The sequence below is a fragment of the Macrotis lagotis genome, chromosome 3, assembly GCF_037893015.1.
Source record: "Macrotis lagotis isolate mMagLag1 chromosome 3, bilby.v1.9.chrom.fasta, whole genome shotgun sequence".
Lineage (NCBI taxonomy): Eukaryota > Metazoa > Chordata > Mammalia > Peramelemorphia > Peramelidae > Macrotis > Macrotis lagotis.
This window is the reverse complement of record NC_133660.1, coordinates 1,969,455-1,987,487: the sequence shown is the minus strand read 5'-3', so window position 1 is coordinate 1,987,487 and position 18,033 is coordinate 1,969,455. Positions and strand designations below refer to the sequence as shown.

General features: G+C 33.3%; 1 protein-coding gene across 4 annotated transcripts in view; it reads right to left on the bottom strand.

The window, feature by feature from the left end:
* GRID2 (glutamate ionotropic receptor delta type subunit 2) overlaps positions 1-18,033 on the bottom strand; it is a 1,800,826-nt gene that overhangs the window by 651,325 nt on the left and 1,131,468 nt on the right. For all 4 annotated transcript variants that reach the window (XM_074228050.1, XM_074228051.1, XM_074228052.1 and 1 more), the window contains 2 exons: positions 5,219-5,392; positions 758-919 (listed from right to left, as the gene is read on the bottom strand). In XM_074228050.1, coding sequence (XP_074084151.1) covers positions 758-919; positions 5,219-5,392 — 336 coding nt within the window. The remainder of the gene's footprint in view (positions 1-757; positions 920-5,218; positions 5,393-18,033) is intronic.

Below are 18,033 nucleotides of genomic sequence, written 5' to 3'. Positions count from 1 at the left end.
GTTAACTCATCTGTAAAAGGAGCTGGAGAAGGAAATGGCAAACCACTCTAATATATTTACCAAGAAAATCCCGAATGGGCTCACAAAGAGTCAGGCATGATTGGAAAACGACTGAACAACAGCTTGGTATCCACATATAATCATCTTTCTTTTTCTTGGTTTTTTTTTGTTTTGTTTTGTTTTTGCAAGGCAATGGGGTTAAGTGGCTTGCCCAAGGCTACACAGCTAGGTAATTATTAAGTGTCTGAGGTCGGATTTGAACTCAGGAACTCCTGACTCCAGGACCAGTGTTCTATCCACTGTGCCATCTAGCTGCCCCTCATTTTTCTTTTTCTTGAGAAAAGAACTAAGATATGCTAATTATTTCCTCATATTCTTAAATTCTTTTTATCCTGTATATGATACTTCAATCTCTAACTGATTCATTTTTTAAAGTAAAAATTTCTTTGAGGGTGCAAATCATATGATATTCATGTTCAGATCACCTTCAATGCCTTCCACTATCTTACTTATAGTAGCTGCTTAACATTATGAACCAATCAATTTAAACTACATTTCCTTGTTAAATGTGAATGTGATATTCTAGTAAAACTTTTTTTCCATCTTAAATATAACTATCATACTGATGTTCTATACTTTGGACTAATAATGTCATTAGTAAGGATACTATCCATTTCCATGAGTATTTATGCTTTACTAATTTATCTTTTTTGGTAAAGTAGAAGTCAACTAGAATTGAATGTCATCATGAAGGTACCTTTTTGATGGTATCCAGCATGGACCGCCCTCCTTGCCAGGGCTTAGAGTTCTTCCTGATACATGTCAAACTTGCCATGCTATGCCACTTCCGGTCTTCTAACTTCTTGTGAAAAGCATTGGCAAGTAGAAGCACTGTGTCATAGATATAAAGGTTTGAGATCTGAAAAAAAATTATACATTGATCATTAAACTTGATGATATCTTCTTGTCTTTAGATCAACTGAGAATTCAAAGCCTTAGAATATGTACTATAGTTCAACTTGCTGATTTATTTGATTATAGAAAAAGAAATTTTCCTTTGCTTTGATTTTTTTAATCAAAATTGAAATTGTATACCTCAGCTTGTGTATCTGCCTATTTGTGTGTATTATAAAGAGAAGTGGGGGGGTCTTCCAGTATCAGACCTCAGACAGTCATTACTCTTTGAAGATACTAGAATCTGAGAACTGAATAACTCATTTTCTAAGGAATTCAAGTTTTGATGGTATTTGGATTCCAGATGTATAAATGCAAAATTCTACATATGATATAAATTCATGGAACAGATATCTGTGTGTGTGTCTGCACTCTTGTGTGCATGGAAAAGAGAGAAAAGCAGGGAAACTCAGCAACCCATAGCAATGATTAGAGATTCACACAGAATTGGAAAAAAAAATTAAATTTCAGCTAATACACCATGTCAACAGATTGAAAAGTACTAGTTATTTTTCTTCTTCTGTATGAAATGGAAAATTATCTGATTCAATGTCTACTGAATTCTTGTACTTAAATCTTTCCTGAATTACTAACAAGAATGATTAACCAGTTACTGGAAAGCTATCTTTTCCAAAGCATACCATGTCACTTAGAAACCCCAGCATCAATAGGAATCTAATTCCTTAGATCATTAACTCCCAAAGCAAAAACCTAAGGCAAAATCAAAAGCAAAAAACCCTGATTTTGTCCTGAAGTAATTTATTTTTACTTTTTCAGGCTCTTTAGAGGGTTTGATTACCAGTGTGTTCATAGAGCAAATCAAAAAGAATACAATGAAAAACCAATGTCTTTGATTGTCCTCATCTACAATGAAGTAATAGGAAAGTATGTAGAAAAATTCTGCTGTGGTTTCTTCCCCATGTTCTCAGTAATACTGTGACTGGAGAACTACTGTAATTTGAAAGGCTATTTCATGTGCAGTAAGATGATTCTGAATTTTTAAGTCTAGAGAAGTGGAATGAATAGTACTTTGTGACATCTCTTATCACTCATCAAAATATCTTAAATCATATCAATTTTTTGAGCACTCTAATCTTTAAGTAATAGTTTTGGTTCTGAATTTGATAAATGAACTTTCCTTTTCTCTCTCTCTCTCTCTCTCTCTCTCTCTCTCTCTCTCTCTCTCTAAACAGAACCTGACACCCATCCATTTTGAAATTTAAGATCAAATCTTCTTCTGGATATATTAAGATCGACTTTTCCTAGATAATTGATAAAGGGCCTAGCTCCTTATTCCCTAACTTGTTTTATAGAGAATTAATTTGAAAAAATCTGAGTCATTTATATATTTTTTCCAAATTATAATTAGCTAAGGAGAACCCAGAAAACCACAAGGTTACTGATAAGATAAAAACAAACATCTGAGATTGGAGAAGTTAAGTTTTCACTTGGTTAAAATTACGTTTTTCCTAAACTAAACAATTCATGCTATTATCAGGGAGAGAAAACATTGGAAGCAGTTCACTCAGAGGAATAAAGATTAATTTAGTGTCAAATCACTGAGCATCTACTGGGACTTAAATGAAAAATGTCAGCCATCCTTAAGCATCATATTTGTCCATAATCATGCAAAATAAATCCTCCAAGGATAATTCATATTCCTGTAAAATCTCCTTTTTCCACTTTCCATCTCCTGGGATATTACCCTATCTAACTCAAATCAATTCAACTATCATTATTAAACATCTAGTATATACCAAGATATGTGATAGGGGGTGATAATGACAAATTTATCTGACACAAAGACACACACAAAACAGCACCAGTCCCCTTACCCATAAGCAGCTTACATTCTAGTACAGAAGAGGAAAGACATACTCACATGCTATTTCCTCTTTTGACTACGTCTTTGCTATAGCATTACCCTATACATGAAATGAACAGCTTTCTATGCCTCTTAGATCTTACCTGTGTTACTAGTTGCTTCAGCATGTACTACCTTTTACTTAAAACCTTTCCTGATTCCCCTTAATTTCTATTTCCACATCTCACTCTTTTTCCTTGTATTTTTGGTTGTATATATTTAAATGTGTACCTGTCCTTTCTCTCCATTGAGGATGTGAACTTCTTGAGCATCTAATAAACAGATTAAGTTAAGAAACTTAACATAGTGCCAGGGAACATTGTAACTATTTTATAATCCTTTGTTGAATGAGAGCAAAATTCACGGTATTGATGAAAGGACAGGGGTTCATCTTTACTCAGATATTATCTGCTATTCAAATATTTGGTTCATTTTATTATTATTTTTCTTCAGGAAAATTCTGGTCTTGCCAGTTAAGAAACTTTTAAGGTAAACTAATTCACTGGGCTGGGATACAAGTGGGAAGAGAGAGGTTTCATTGGCTATATTGCTCTCTTGTGATGGGAACTGTATTCCTTCTGCAAGGGGCATTTTTTTTCTTTGCTTTGCTAGTCTGTTTTTGAGGGTGACTGAGAAAAGTAGCTAATATGTGAAACTGGATGGAAAATTTGAAAAAAAATACTCTATGATTAATGGATAAACATACAAACACATCAGAGCATAATAGAGTCAAGAACACCCACATACGGCAGGCAAGCAATGAAGAATAAGATATTGTTAGGGGAAGCTCTTTGCACTAACACGTGACCTCCCAACTGATGCTAAAGTTGACTATTTTTCATTGCTAAAAATAATCATGAATTACTTTGAGGTTCACAGAATGAAAGGCATCAGTTAGTCTATGAATATTATGGTATTTGTATAAGTAATGACACAAGAATACATAGACCTTGGATTTTCTAGTGAGCTTGATTTCCCAAAGTGGTATCATTTAATATATTAGCAGGCTAACTTTCATATTTAATGTACAATGATTTTCTTGTATCGTAAGTGTTAATGTCTATTGCCTACTTTCCTTTTCTTATTGATATTACCCTTTCTTTTTTTTAACTTTTACATGCCATGTAATTTAGGTACAGCCATTTTCTTTTTTAGCCTTTTAGATACAACCATATAATCTTTCAAAGGTATCAATTAAATCTGAATAGTATTATCTACCTTCAGATTCAAAGTATTAATTTTATATTTGTGCAAACTCATAGAATTCTCATTTTTAAAGGAAGCTTTGAGAAACTAGTCTAGCTTCCTATCTAATGCAGGAATCTGTTCTACAATATTCCATTCAGATGGTCATCAGGTTCTGTTTGAATGTTTCATTAGAGGAAAAGGAAGAGAGATTCATTCCATATTGAGCAGATCTAATTTTATAAAGTTTTTCTTCATGCATAATTAAAATATGCTCAGGAAACATGGAGTTTTAGTTAAACCTGGTTAAAAGATTGACTTGTGGGATCACTTACCATTTTGTCTTTTTCTTCATCTCTCTTTTCCTCTCCTCTCCTCCCCTTTCTTCTTCACTGCTTTCCTTTCCTTCTCTATCCTCCCCACTATTTCCTCATCTGTCTCCACTACCCTCTCTTCTCTCCTTTCTAGTCTCTTTCCTTCTCTTGACTCTCTCTTCCTTCCTCTCCCGTGATGATGACAAGAAATTTTAATTTCTAGTGAAGTTGATCTTACTTGCTAACAGACATGGTACCTATTATTTCTAGTAAAATATCAATTAATTGACAAAAAAATATGTGCAAAATAGTATAAAGCACCCACTGTTTGAAGAATATCTCTTATTCAAGTTTTACTAAACTAAAAATATCTTTTTACAAGAGCAACTAGATGGCACAGTGGATAGAGAACTGAGATTAGAGTCAGAAAATGCTCATCTTCCTGAGTTCAAATTTGGTCTCAATACATACTATGTGATTGTGGGCATTCCAATTACAACTGTTTGTCTCAGTTCCCTCATCTGCAAAATGAGCTGAAGAAGCAAATGATAAGCCACTCTAGTATATTTGCCAAGAAATCCTCAAATGGGGACACAAAGAGTCAGACAAGACTTAAAAAACTGAACAACAATTTCTATATGAGGTCATGTCATGGAACCAATACAAATTTTTAACAAATTCTTTTAAATAAAGATTAGATATTTACAAATTGTTATGAATTTCAGGAGATTTATTTAGCAGTTAAATATTCTAATGCTGCTTTAAAAGTTCATTTAATTCAAAAGATTAACAAAATTTATTAACTATTTACTATGTGGCAGCAAGCATTGTGGTAAACTCATTCATTAGTTGTTTGTCAAAATAAAAGCAGGAGAAAAATATATAGACACAAAAAATATACCTCCATATTCTGGGAGAATGGATCTTTGGGATCACACAATGTTGAAGATATTCGATGGTTACCACGGAAACACCTTTGACTTATATTCTGGGGGACTGGAAATGTCTGTCGAATAATTGTTAACCTTCCAATTGACCTTCTCACCAGTTCCTGTACATCAGCATCATTTATTTCCTATAAGATAAGAAGATAAGATGAGCAAAAGGAAATGGAATTTTATAGCATAGTGACAATAACGTAAGACCATGAATGAAACGTGTTCTGCAATTTTATGGAATATTTTTATTATTGCAATTTATTTTATATATCTGTTTAACATATTTATTAACACATTCTCATTAAAAGGGCAAACATTCAAATATATTTTATATACTTTAAAGATGAATGTCTAAGTAATATGAGAAGGAAGATTCTGACATACATCTATTTCTTTTCATATCAATTTTAATATTCATTATGGTAAACAACAAAGAGAAGTATTGTATGGAGAAATGACTACACCAGATTTGGAGTCAAAGGATATGAGTTCAGATCCTGTATCTCTAAACCATATAACTTCATACAATCAATGTGTCAGGGCCTAAAATGAGGACCGCTTCTCAAGTTCCCTTTGCAGGTGATCACAAAGGTCCTTCTGACCCTAAGTTTCTGACCCTGAGATTCTTGGAGTCAGGAAGACCTGGATTTAAGTTCTGACACATACTAGTTATGTGGTCATAAGGAAGTGATTTAACCATTCAGTATCACTAGGCAACCATTTATTATATCAAATTACCAAAGAATTGCTATTTGAATCAATGGAAAGAATTTCCATACCAGGAAATGTGATAAATTTACAGCTTAGTAGCATCTAAACAAGCAAATAAATAAGTAAAGGACACAATTCAATTCAGAAAATTGCTAATGACAGGTAAAAAGACTGAATGAAAGATTTATTATCATGTTGTAGTGATATTAACAATCATGATCCTCAAAATATTTTGAGTATGCAAAAATATGTGTATCTTAATGTGGAACAGCATAGTATTCTTCAGTTAAAAAATGAAGAGTCTGAATTTTTCATGTAAACTGACCTTGAAAAATGAATTACATTTCCCTAATTTCCTTATTAAAATTATAAATATTATAAAAGTAGTTAAAATTTGGTTTTAAATGAAAAGAAAATACTGAGTTTAGTTTGTTTTGGAGAATGCTTACCATAATTATTTCTTAGAACCTATGTTAAATTATTGTAACATTTTTGCTTTCTGAGAAATAGATTAAAATAAAAATGCCAAAATGAAAAGCTTTGTGATCTCAATGGGAAAAAAAATCAAATGGATAGAAAGCAGATTGAATTTAGATGTCTGAAGGTAAGATCAGCAAGAATCTGTGTGTCAAATGAAGCTTATTCTGAATAAAAGTCTTTCTTTAAATTTGAAAAAAAGTCTTAACTCCCCTTCTCCCTCCTTCCCCCTCAACCTATTTCAGTTATTTGATTTGAAGCAGCAAAGGATGTGGAAGTAATGAAATATTGGAGTAAGTATTTAACTATATGACTGCTCTAATTGGAATCTGACAGAATGAAAATGATCAGAAGAAATAGTAGTCTCCTGAGTAGTCTAATCTAAAGACCTTTGTCCTTCCTAACTTTTGCTTTTGGATGCCTTTTGAAACCAATGAGCCTTTGGAGGTTTGTTTATCATTAATCAGAATAGATTTTCACAGCACCACAAAGAAAAGGTTTCTAACACTAGATAGCTATGCCAATATATTTTGAACTGCAATGAGCACTTTTCAGGCTTTGACAAAAAAGCTTATAACAGAAAAAAGAGGGGAGAAAGCTCCACATTATTGTTTTCCCTGAAAAGCCTGCAGAAGATGCTCACTGTTGTGAATTTTAATTTATTTTTCCTGATGAAGCAATCACAGTTTGTTCTTTCTCATTGTATGTTCTCATTGTATGTCAGCTTGAGAATTCATTCTTTTTATGATCTTTATAAAATACAGATTTTCTGCAAGCAAAATAACACCTGGCATCAGTTGTGTCCAATGTAATATCCTGTATTTCTGGTCGATTAATCCTTAATGTACCATAGATAATGGTTTTTCTCAGTTTATAATGCTGTCTTTTCCTTTAGACTAGATCATTTCAATATCCACTTCCTCCCCCAAATTCTTATCTTGCCAAAACAAGAACACCACTACTAACAGCAACCCCACAGCAATCCAGGTCTTTTAAACAATGCACTCTCCCTGAAGTCATAAATTATTACATTGTTTTATTCATTCCATTTTAAGGCCTCTTTTACTAGAAATCTTGTACAAGGAAATTACGAGTTAGCATGCAATCAGAATCCAATTAACTTTCTATTATATATTTTGCTGATATGAGGTTAACGATCCAAGATTTAGAGGTTTGAAGGATTTCAGGTATCATATAGTTCCCTTTCCATCTACTTCTGCACATGAAAGCACAGAAATGGTGAAGTGACTCACCCAGGGTCATAGACTCTGTTTTTTAGGTTCCCAAATTGAATGCTTTCCAAAACTCTCAAAAGGCAGTGTTATGTTGAGGCCACAAAAATGTTAAAACAAGCTTATGAGAAAGTATCCTGGTTTGGCTTATTTTCAATATTTGTCATTATTTTCTCAGTCTGAATATTTTAAAAATTATAATGCTGGATTTGGGTTTTGGTGTGTAAATGATGACTTTTAAGTATTAATTGATCAATTAACAATGACTTCTTTGAAGGAAATCATTAGACCAGTAGACTACAGTAACAGGAGTGAATTTCTGTTTCATTTTTCCATCATTTAATATTACTGACATTGATAAGGCATCAAGAAGTTGGAACAATAAGAATAGCATACACACAGATACATGCCCATGTATAGCTTTAAAAGTTTGCAAAGCACTTTATACTTAAATATACAACCATCCTGCATAAATCATTGCTTTCTAATATACTATTTCAAAATAATACAAAAAAGATGATTATTTCTAAAGGCATTCAGTGTGGAATCAGATTTTTTTAAAAATTATTTCTTTTGTTTTCAAATAACCAAAGTTTTCCACCTTTACCACTACCTCTCCGCCCTTCCAGATATCTACCCCATATAACAAGAAAGGTCTTCTTGTAAATGAAATAATAAAAGAGAAAATAAATTAAAAAACAAACTAACCAATATTTTATAAAATCTTACATCCATGGATTTATTCTTTCTCAGGGAAGGTTTTCTTGTAGCATTTTGTTAGGACCATATGTTTTTTAATTTTGCAACATTCATTTTTTATTTGTTATTTTTCATTCCAAGTCCATTACTGCAGTCATGGTGCATATTGTTTTTCTACCTCTTCCAACTTCACTTTATATCAGTTCCTGCAAGTTTTTTCATGCTTCTCTGAATTAATAATCATCTTTTCTTAAAGCATAATATTATACCATTACATTATCAGAATTTGTTTAGTTTCCTAATTGGCAGACTTTGATTTAGTTTCTAGTTTTTGGTTCTTTTTGCTACCACAAAAATTTCTCCTATAGATATCTTAGTGAATATAGGTCCTTTCTTTCTATGTCTAAAAGGGGGAACTCTGGGTCAAAGAGTATAGACAGCTATTTGATTGGCATATACCCAAATTATTTCCTAAAGCTGTTGTAACAATGTATAGTTCCACTAGCAATACGTTCGTTTATCTATTTTTATTTTACCCCCTCCAACATTGACTCCAACATTTATCTTTTGGTATCATTGCCAGAGAAACTGAAGGTGAATTGAAAGCTTACAGGTATTTTGAATTGCACTTTAATTATTGTTCAATTCTCTATTTTTCCCTTTTGTCAATCTTTGTTACATTTTTCCAAGTTTAAGAGGGGGAGTTACAGTCTCCTAATAGTGTGTCGTGTGTATATATATATATATATTTTTTTTTCTGACAAATCATTATTTTCATTTCTTAGGAATTTAGATATTTTTGCTTGATTTATTTTAAAGCAGTCCTAATTCCCCCAGGATAACTTCCCTTCATGCCACACCCACTATTCCTTTTCTGTCTAGTCTACTGTGTATATATATTTTCATTATACATACAATTGCTTTTATATAGATTCATTCTCTAATTTTTCTTAAAGTATAGTTTAAGTATAGTAAAGTACAGTATAATTTAGTACAGGATAGGTTTAGTATAATTTATATACTATATTATAGTATAATTCAATTTAATTTAAGTATAGTATAATTTAATAAACATAACTGAAGCAGCTAAGTGGCACAGTGGATAGAGCACCAGTCCTGGAGTCAGGAGTACCTGAGTTCAAATCCTCCCTCAGACATTTAATAATTGCCTATCTGTGTGACTTTGGGCAAGTCACTTAATCCCATTGCCTTAAATAAGTAAATTTTTTTAAAATGCCTAAAAAAATGAACAAAACTGACTTCTTCAAGATAGTGTTTTCACTTTAAAAGTATGATTTCAACTCCTATTTTCTTTTAATTCTCCTGGTGCATAATAAATTTTGTTTCAGCTTCTCACTCTTAGGTTGTCTATTTGTTTGATTTTTAGATTTTTTTTTTGTGAAAACAGAGTGCAGGTGGGGTTTTTTCTGTCATTCGTTTAATAGTATAGATATAGGTTTAAATTTTACTGCTTTTATCTCTAATATATTTTAATGCTTTTTAATTTTTTTCTCTTTTAGATAGTATTTTGCTCCTACAATTATTTTCTTTAATTACCTTGGTCAACCATATTCCCTGAGGTTCTTTTTCCCCTTACACTGATACCAGTTTTGTTTTTCAACCCCTTGTTTAGTTTTGAAGTTGTAGTTAACTTTATTGTTTCTTTTTCTTTCTTCCTTTTATTTATCTAACTTAATTCCCTGTTTTCCTCCTCATTTAATTGATTAATTCAAACATAACTCTCCTTTCCATTCCTCTTTTTTTGTTAGTTTTTCATTTGTTGACCTTTTCTTTAAAATTATTACTTTTCTCTGTTCTCATTCTTTTTTCAAAATTTTGAGCCCTGAATTCTTTTCATTCTTCTAGTCCCATTCCCATCCATTGAAAAAAGCAGCAAACATGATATGAATTTTAAAAGTTAAGAACATATACTTCAATCTATATTTGTTGTTCATTGGCTCTCTCTCTCTGAAGGCAAACATCATTTTTTCATTATGAGTTCTTTGAAAATGTCGTGGATCATTACATTTACCAGAGCAGCTAAATCTTTTCTATCATTACCATATTGCTGCTACTGTGTGCATTGTTTTCCCGGATCATCTTACTTCCGGTATCGGTTCATTTTTTGTTTGTTATAAATCCTTATTATTCAATTCATGATATTTAGTACTTTGTGTTCTTCATGTATTAAAGCTTCTAAAGTATAAAGTTAGATTTCCTTCTCTAAGTTCTAGAAGAACTGTCAATTTGGACAATTCCTATGTAGTTGTTTTGTGGATTTTGCTTCAGAGTGGCAATTGTTTCAGAATCAATTTGACACCCTTCATTGTGATTATTTTTTTCTCCCTAGCCATGAAATCTTCTTTCTGGGTACAAGCCCTTCCAACTTTTTGTATGCCAATCTTACCCAGGAGCTATAATTTCTCTTCTCCTGAGTCAACATGTTAATTAAGGAGTTAAAGTACTTTCTCAGATGGTCTTCTCATGTAATACATTCTGTCATATTAGACTAATTGTAAAAGACACAAATCCCTGTAAAAAGTGTATTTCTTCTTTTGTGGAAGTATGTAAAAGAGACCCACTCCACCAGTGATCCCAGATTTCTTCTTTGCCTTATTCCTATTTTATCCCTTGCTTTTGCATCTCTCCCATTCTCCTGTAACTCCTTGTGAGTGGAGAATTATTTTCCTTTAGTTTTTTATCATGAAATTGATTATTTACCTATAGTTTGATGTTTGAAGTTCAAGGGATTTGTTTTTATTATGTAGGTAGAGTAGATACTTTCTATTCATATATAGTCTTATTTTTTTTTTCTTTCTGTGTAGGTCCTAAGTTCTTCCATCTCTTCTCAATTGAATTATTTTCTAATTGGTCTGTTTTATCTCTTAAACCTTTCTGGAATTTCATGTTGCAAATCTACAGATTGCTATATTTTCTTTTAATATTGATTTAATTCTGGTTGTAGTATCACTGCTGCTGATTTGACTGCCTTTATTCTTGACATTTTTAACTATTATCTTTTTCTGAGATTTTCATTGACTTTAACTTGCTTTTTACAACTTGTGATTTCATTTATTCATTTTCTGACTCTTTTGTCTTTGGTGGCACTTTATTCCCAGAATTCGTATTCAAAACTGTTTCAGCCTCCAAATGTCGGGAAATTCATTTGCCCCCAGTCAAAGTCCTATCTCCAAGTAACTTGTGGAGGAGATGACTGGCCTCAGATGGGTTCTTGTCTTTTTCCTTTAGGTCCTGTCAATATTTATATATAATACTCATGGACTCATTTCTTTCCATACTTTAGCTGTCTGACTGGCTTAGCTAACATCTACCACTTTTTACTGGTATGGAGGGCAACTATGTGATGCAGTGGACAGAGTACCAGTTTAGAATTGGGAGAACCTGAGTTCAAATCTCAGATACAATATTTACTAGTGGTGTGACCTTGGGTAAGTCACTTAACCCTGATTGCCTGGTATCCAGGGCATCTCCAATTATCCTGATTCATATCTGGCCATTGGACCTAGATGACTCTGGAGGACAAAGTGAGGCTGGTGACAACACAGCAACCTTTCACTCAAATCCAATCCACTTGCTTGTCATGGCATCACCTCTCTGATATCACAATCTTCTTTGAGAACAAAGAATAGACATCATTGACCCAGGGAAAATGTAGTAACTCTTCAGGAAAATTTTTTTTTACATTCTACATAATTAGGGGCCCTTCTCAGGCAGAATGGATTTCTAACCTTATTTACCTTTGACTCTTCCAACTTGAAATCTACTTGATGCAACAGAACTCTAAAGACAAGGTTTAAATATGGGGCCAGGTTTTGCAGCAACAGACAAATTTCTATATAAATTTCACAGTACCAATCTATGGATTTTTAGTGTTCTCCACTTAATTCATAAGGTTATCACCTTGCTGACTTCTTTATTTCATGTCATGTGAAGACAGCTGCTAATTCTAGTGTATATAATTCCTTTTTCGAGAGTTAGTGGGGTGTTCTGGGCTAGGATCAGCTCATGTCAATGCACTGATAGTTAAAACAATATCATTAAAAGGTCATACAGCGACTAACAAAAGGAAATTTCTTTAGCCATAGCAGGAAAAGAATATTCAAAAAGAATATATATTGAGAATTTCTTAAGCTAACTCAAGTGAACAAAGCTCCCATTGAAATCAAACAGCCAAGCACCTGAGACCTTTTAAACCCCTCCCCCTAGCTCCTAGTGACCACTATGTCCTCATGGATTAACGAAGTGATAATGTGAATTCTTAGGTCCCCCATATTAAGCTCCTACCATGTGGGAACCAAAGAAAATGTCAAATCCTCCAACCTGTTGGTCACCTGGGAAGTCAAATTCTTTGACAGGATATATTTTGAAGAAGGAATAAGACTACGACTCTGAGCCGTGCATGTTTGTGTAGTTAATAAGAATTGAAATGAATTAAAATGAATTCTGAGAAACAAGAGTCTATTATTCTTGCTGAAATTGTCACTCCTGATGTGAATGTTGGCACTTGAATTCAGACTTGGATGGATTGCTATATGGAAGCTTGATTAGGAAGATAGTACATTTAGGAAACATTATTTCATTACTTCAAAAGAACTCACAGATGGAAACAAAGAAAGCTAAATGTATACTCGTTTAATTTTTATAGAGTGCATATATTTCAAATAAATTGTTCCAGGCTATATTAAATTAATAAATATCTCTGAACTGGTTTAAGTGAAACTTTTATGCAACACCACCTATCTGAACCTTTAATGTAAAGTATATGCTACATAGACCTTGGAATGATTAAATTTTTTTAAATAAAAGATTCATTTTACTTATATCATATCTTTTTTTTATATAGCACACATGATCATGATTAAATTCTGTATACTTATATGTACAGATGTACTGTTGACCGGGATTTGTGATTTCATCAGTTTTTAAAAGTTCTTTGGTAAGGAATTTTCCTCTACCATTAAAGTTTGGCAAGTGCTCTATAATTTATTGTCTCTAAGATTAAATGATTTGCTCGGTCACACAGACATCATATGTCAGAGGTGGGATTTGAACCCAAGTTATACTGACTCAAAAGTCAAATTCTAAAATTTGGATATCTTTTCCTAAAACCTAAATGATTATCTAATTGTTTTCCTAATTTTCAGAATAAGAATTAAAAATAAACTTGAAAAGAATTAATATGTTTGATTCTGTCCACCACTTAGCCTGCATCTTTATCGTTTAGTATTAAAGAATGTATGGTCAACTATCAGAAAGACAACAATATGGCTAATAAGAAAAGAAATAACCTAGCTTGCCCATGATCACTCAACTCCCTGTGAAGGAATCCTGGGTAAGGCTCTGAACCAGCTAGCTATCAGAAAATAAGGGAAGGCTTTTGGAGTCAACTAAATACAGTAATAATTCTCTGCTTGATCACATGTAGCATATCTACCCTGTCTAATATAAACCCCAAAGGGTAGTTGCAAGTTGAAATGTTTTAACAATAGCAACAACTTGGGGCGGCTAGGTGGTGCAGTGGATAGAGCGCCGGCCGGAGTCAGGACTCCCTGAGTTCAAATCCGGCCTCAGACACATAATAATGACCTAGCTGTGTGGCCTTGGGCAAGCCACTTAACCCCATTGCCTTGCAAAAAAAAAAAAGAATTGTCTTTGCAAGTAATTGGAAAAAGTGAAATACTACTTAAGAATAAAATAAAAATAAAAAATAAAAAACAATAGCAACAACTTGTTCTTCATTCAATTTAATTGAATTATTCATTAATATCAAGGTTCTATGAAAGGTGCTCAATACAAAAAAAAGGAAGTTCTTTCCTCAAGTAGATCACATTCCCCTGAGATCATAAACCATTTACCTAGAGAAGTTTAATAAAATGTAAGAAGAGTGCAAAATGGAGATGAATAATGATTATCATTAATGACAATTATAAAATCTTCAGAACTCTCATTAGGATAGTCAAGACCTTACTCTATGTAGGACTTCACTCAAATACATAAGTGTACATATATTTTTTTTTCAGAATTTTAGGTAACAGAATATTTAAAACTACTGATTTCAACTAGTTTGTAAGAATAGGGTGAATCCCACATCTCGAAAACTGAATTTTCTATACTTTTTAAAAGAATAAAACATTTAATATCTTTCTTCTACATGTTTTTAAGATCTAGAGTCTTAAAAAGATGATCACAGGACCATCTAACACCTTCATTTGCAGATGAGAAATATGAGGACTTCTTTTTTTGCAAGGCAAATGGGGTTAAGTGGCTTGCCCAAGGCCACACAGCTAGGTCATTATTAAGTGTCTGAGACCGGGTTGAACCCAGGTACTCCTGACTCCAGGGCCGGCGCTCTATCCACTGTACCACCTAGCCACCCTGAAATATGAGGACTTTAAATGATATCCAAGGTCATATCACTAAAATAGGATTTGAACTTAAGTCCTCTACCAATCCTGATAATTTTAAATTCAGTGAAATAAAATTCCCTTTTACTTCCTTTCCTAAATAAACTTTACTGTTATCAAAAAAAATCCCTTCATTTTGACTTTCAGTTCTCCCAATGCTAGGTACCGGAATCCATTGCTATAGTCATATCTCAGAAAAATGATGAAGTCAGAGACAATAAATTTGGACATATCGGACACCTGGTAAAAAGGAAAGCATCCACTTTAGATACAGAAGATATTAATGTCTACTGATGACCCTTTCATTAGCCTTGACTGCATGGCCTTGACTGCACAATTATGATTGTATTCAAGGCATGAACTTGTCCTTGACATATCATTTTCAAGGATGAGAACAGAAGGCTACTGTCTAATAAAAGAGACTAGAGTCAAGTATGTAGTAGAGTTCATTGTTGTCTTTACCACTATTGAAAAGACTGGTTCTGATTTGAAGGATGGAGGCACATGTGGCATCATCTTTTCCTCTTCTGCTAATACCCTTATGTGATGGGAAACAAGAGAAGTACAATGATTCTCTTAAGATTATAAGTAATGTCTCCTGCATTATCTATTGCTTTGCCCTCTTGATCAGCATCATTCACAACAACTTTAGCATCTTGAATTGATTAATGATCACACTTCAGGTCATTACTATTACACAGAAGATAGTAAATGGCCCTTCTGGCAAGTTGTGTGTTGATGGCATGGCACTGCTCAAAACAAATCCCTACACTCACTGGTGCTGCTAAGGCAATACAAGATCATTCCTGATCTGAAGGGAATCTAAGAGTTATGACCTTCCATGTACCTACTCCCAACCTGGGGAAAGTTATCAGACATAATGACATCAAGAGAATGATAAAATGACCATGTGGTAACCTCCTTTGACCCTCCTTAGGCAATACAGGGTTATATCCTATGACTTTAACAGTGGCACCCACTCTTTAATATAGTGTTGGTATTTTCCTCAATGACCATTCTGTCAAATTCATTTCCTCCTATGACAATGAATACGGCTTTAATAACAGTGTGGTAAATTTCATGATCTATCTGATATCTAAAGTTTAAAACAGAAAGCCATGAATCTTCATCTCCAGGAAAAAAGAGGAATTTCTACTACTAGGAAGCCCATATTTTTAACTTTTTTCCCATTCATGATCCTTGCCCTAGTATACCTGTGCAGGAGTGGGGAGAAGCACAGAGTATTATGTTTTTTTACCATAAATAAAGTCACAATATTCAGTGTAAAAAAAGTTTACTTTTAAGACTTAATATTTGCAACAATAAAGAAAATGTTAAAGTCAGCTTATGGCATTAAATACAACCACAGGTTGTATTCTAATAGCCCAGCCCTAGGGAAAGAAGACAAGAGCTTTCTACTCTACAGATTAGCAGTGAGCAGTTTAATTTATCCCAAAACAAGAAAAGAAAACCACAAAGAACATAAATTAATTATTTCTGTCCCTTATTCAGATACATACTCTGAAAAATTATGACCCTACAGTCATAATGAATTAAGCCAGTTAAGGGACTTCTCAATATGATCTCTCTAGGACACCTAAGGTCAGCCTCACATGCAAACATTTGTCTTACAGCAACCCACGGTAAAAGTCTTGATATCTAAACTTCTGACTGGTATAAAACTTAAATAAAGAGTTGTAGCATCTGTTTAAAGTCCCTGAAGAGCTGGGAATATTCAAATTGAAAGGCTTTTTCGGCCTGAATCCACTGAATCCAGAGGAACCAATAAGCGCCATTAGCAAGTACTAACATATGATTTATTACACCAGATGAGTTAGCACAGATTCTCATTAATGTAGAACTTTTAATGCAAATGGAAAAAGAAATTGCTTTCAAGTTTTCACATCAGTTTGGTCCATTATAAACAATGCCAGTTTTGATTTGTAATGGTTCTCTAGGATAACTACTTTTGTAATAAATTTAAATAAATGTTTGTAAGCCATTTAAAAATTTGCAATTAAATAATTGCTGCAGACAACCAAATTAGACAGATTCATGTTCTCTGTAGTCAATCAAACAAGTATTTATATGTTTTGCCTTTCAGACTTTTCTAGCTAGCTTGCCTTTAACTGAGCAGGACACAATTCTTCTTTAAATATAAATATATATGCATATATATAATATAGTATTAGTATGTATATACACACAAAAAAACACAGACTTGTGCATGAAGAGTTATAGGAATATTAGGTGGGAATCTATTGGTGGGAATCATCTAGGTGGCACAGTGGATAAAGATTTGGAAGAAGGAAGATGTGGGTATGAATTACCAGAGTGGTAATTACTAGAGGAATGATTATAAACAAATCACTTAACTCTTCTCAGTCCCAGTTTTCTCATCTGTAAATAAGGGCACCTATCATTCAGGGTTGTTTAGAGGACTGAAACAAAAGGGATGCTATATGCAAAGCACTTTGTCATCCTTAAAGAATTATATAAAATGGTAGATTTATTATTAATATAGGGAACATGGAAGGCATATAGGAAGAAATGTGCAACAGCGTATAGTTATTTGTAAAGGTATATGAATGTGCATAGGTATAAGAAAAAATCCTCATATGAAATGTCTATATGTCTATTGTTGGTTTAATTTTATTTTGGAAAAGAGATGAGTGAGGAAGATGGTCAGTATGGGTTTATATGGGATATGGTGGTTGGCAGAAACAGAAGTGGATTTGGGTGATCTACTGAGAATGGATTTATCAGCGATGGCAAGTGTCTAATTTCAAGCCCAAAGCTTCTGACTCCTGAATTTTCATTGAAAAAGAATTTCATAGAAATGAGAAAAGGCAGATAGAAATGTCTAGGCTATGAAGGGATTTGCATGGACTGATGCTGAGTGAGATGAGCAGAACCAGAAAAACACTGTCCACCCTAACAGCAACATGGGAGTGATGTTCAACCTTGAAGGACTCGCTCCTTCCATCAGTGCAACAATTGGGAACAATTTTGGGCTGTCTGCAAAGGAGAGTGCCATCTGTATCCAGATAAGGAGCTGTGGAGTTTGAACAAAGTTCAAGGACTATTCCTTTTAATTTAGAAAAAAACAGATATCTTATTGTCTGATCTTGTTACCACTTAGACTTCTCTTCTCTAAGGATATGATTTCTCTCTCATCACACCCAATTTGGATCAAGGTACAGCATAGAAACAAAGTAAAGACTGACAGAGTGC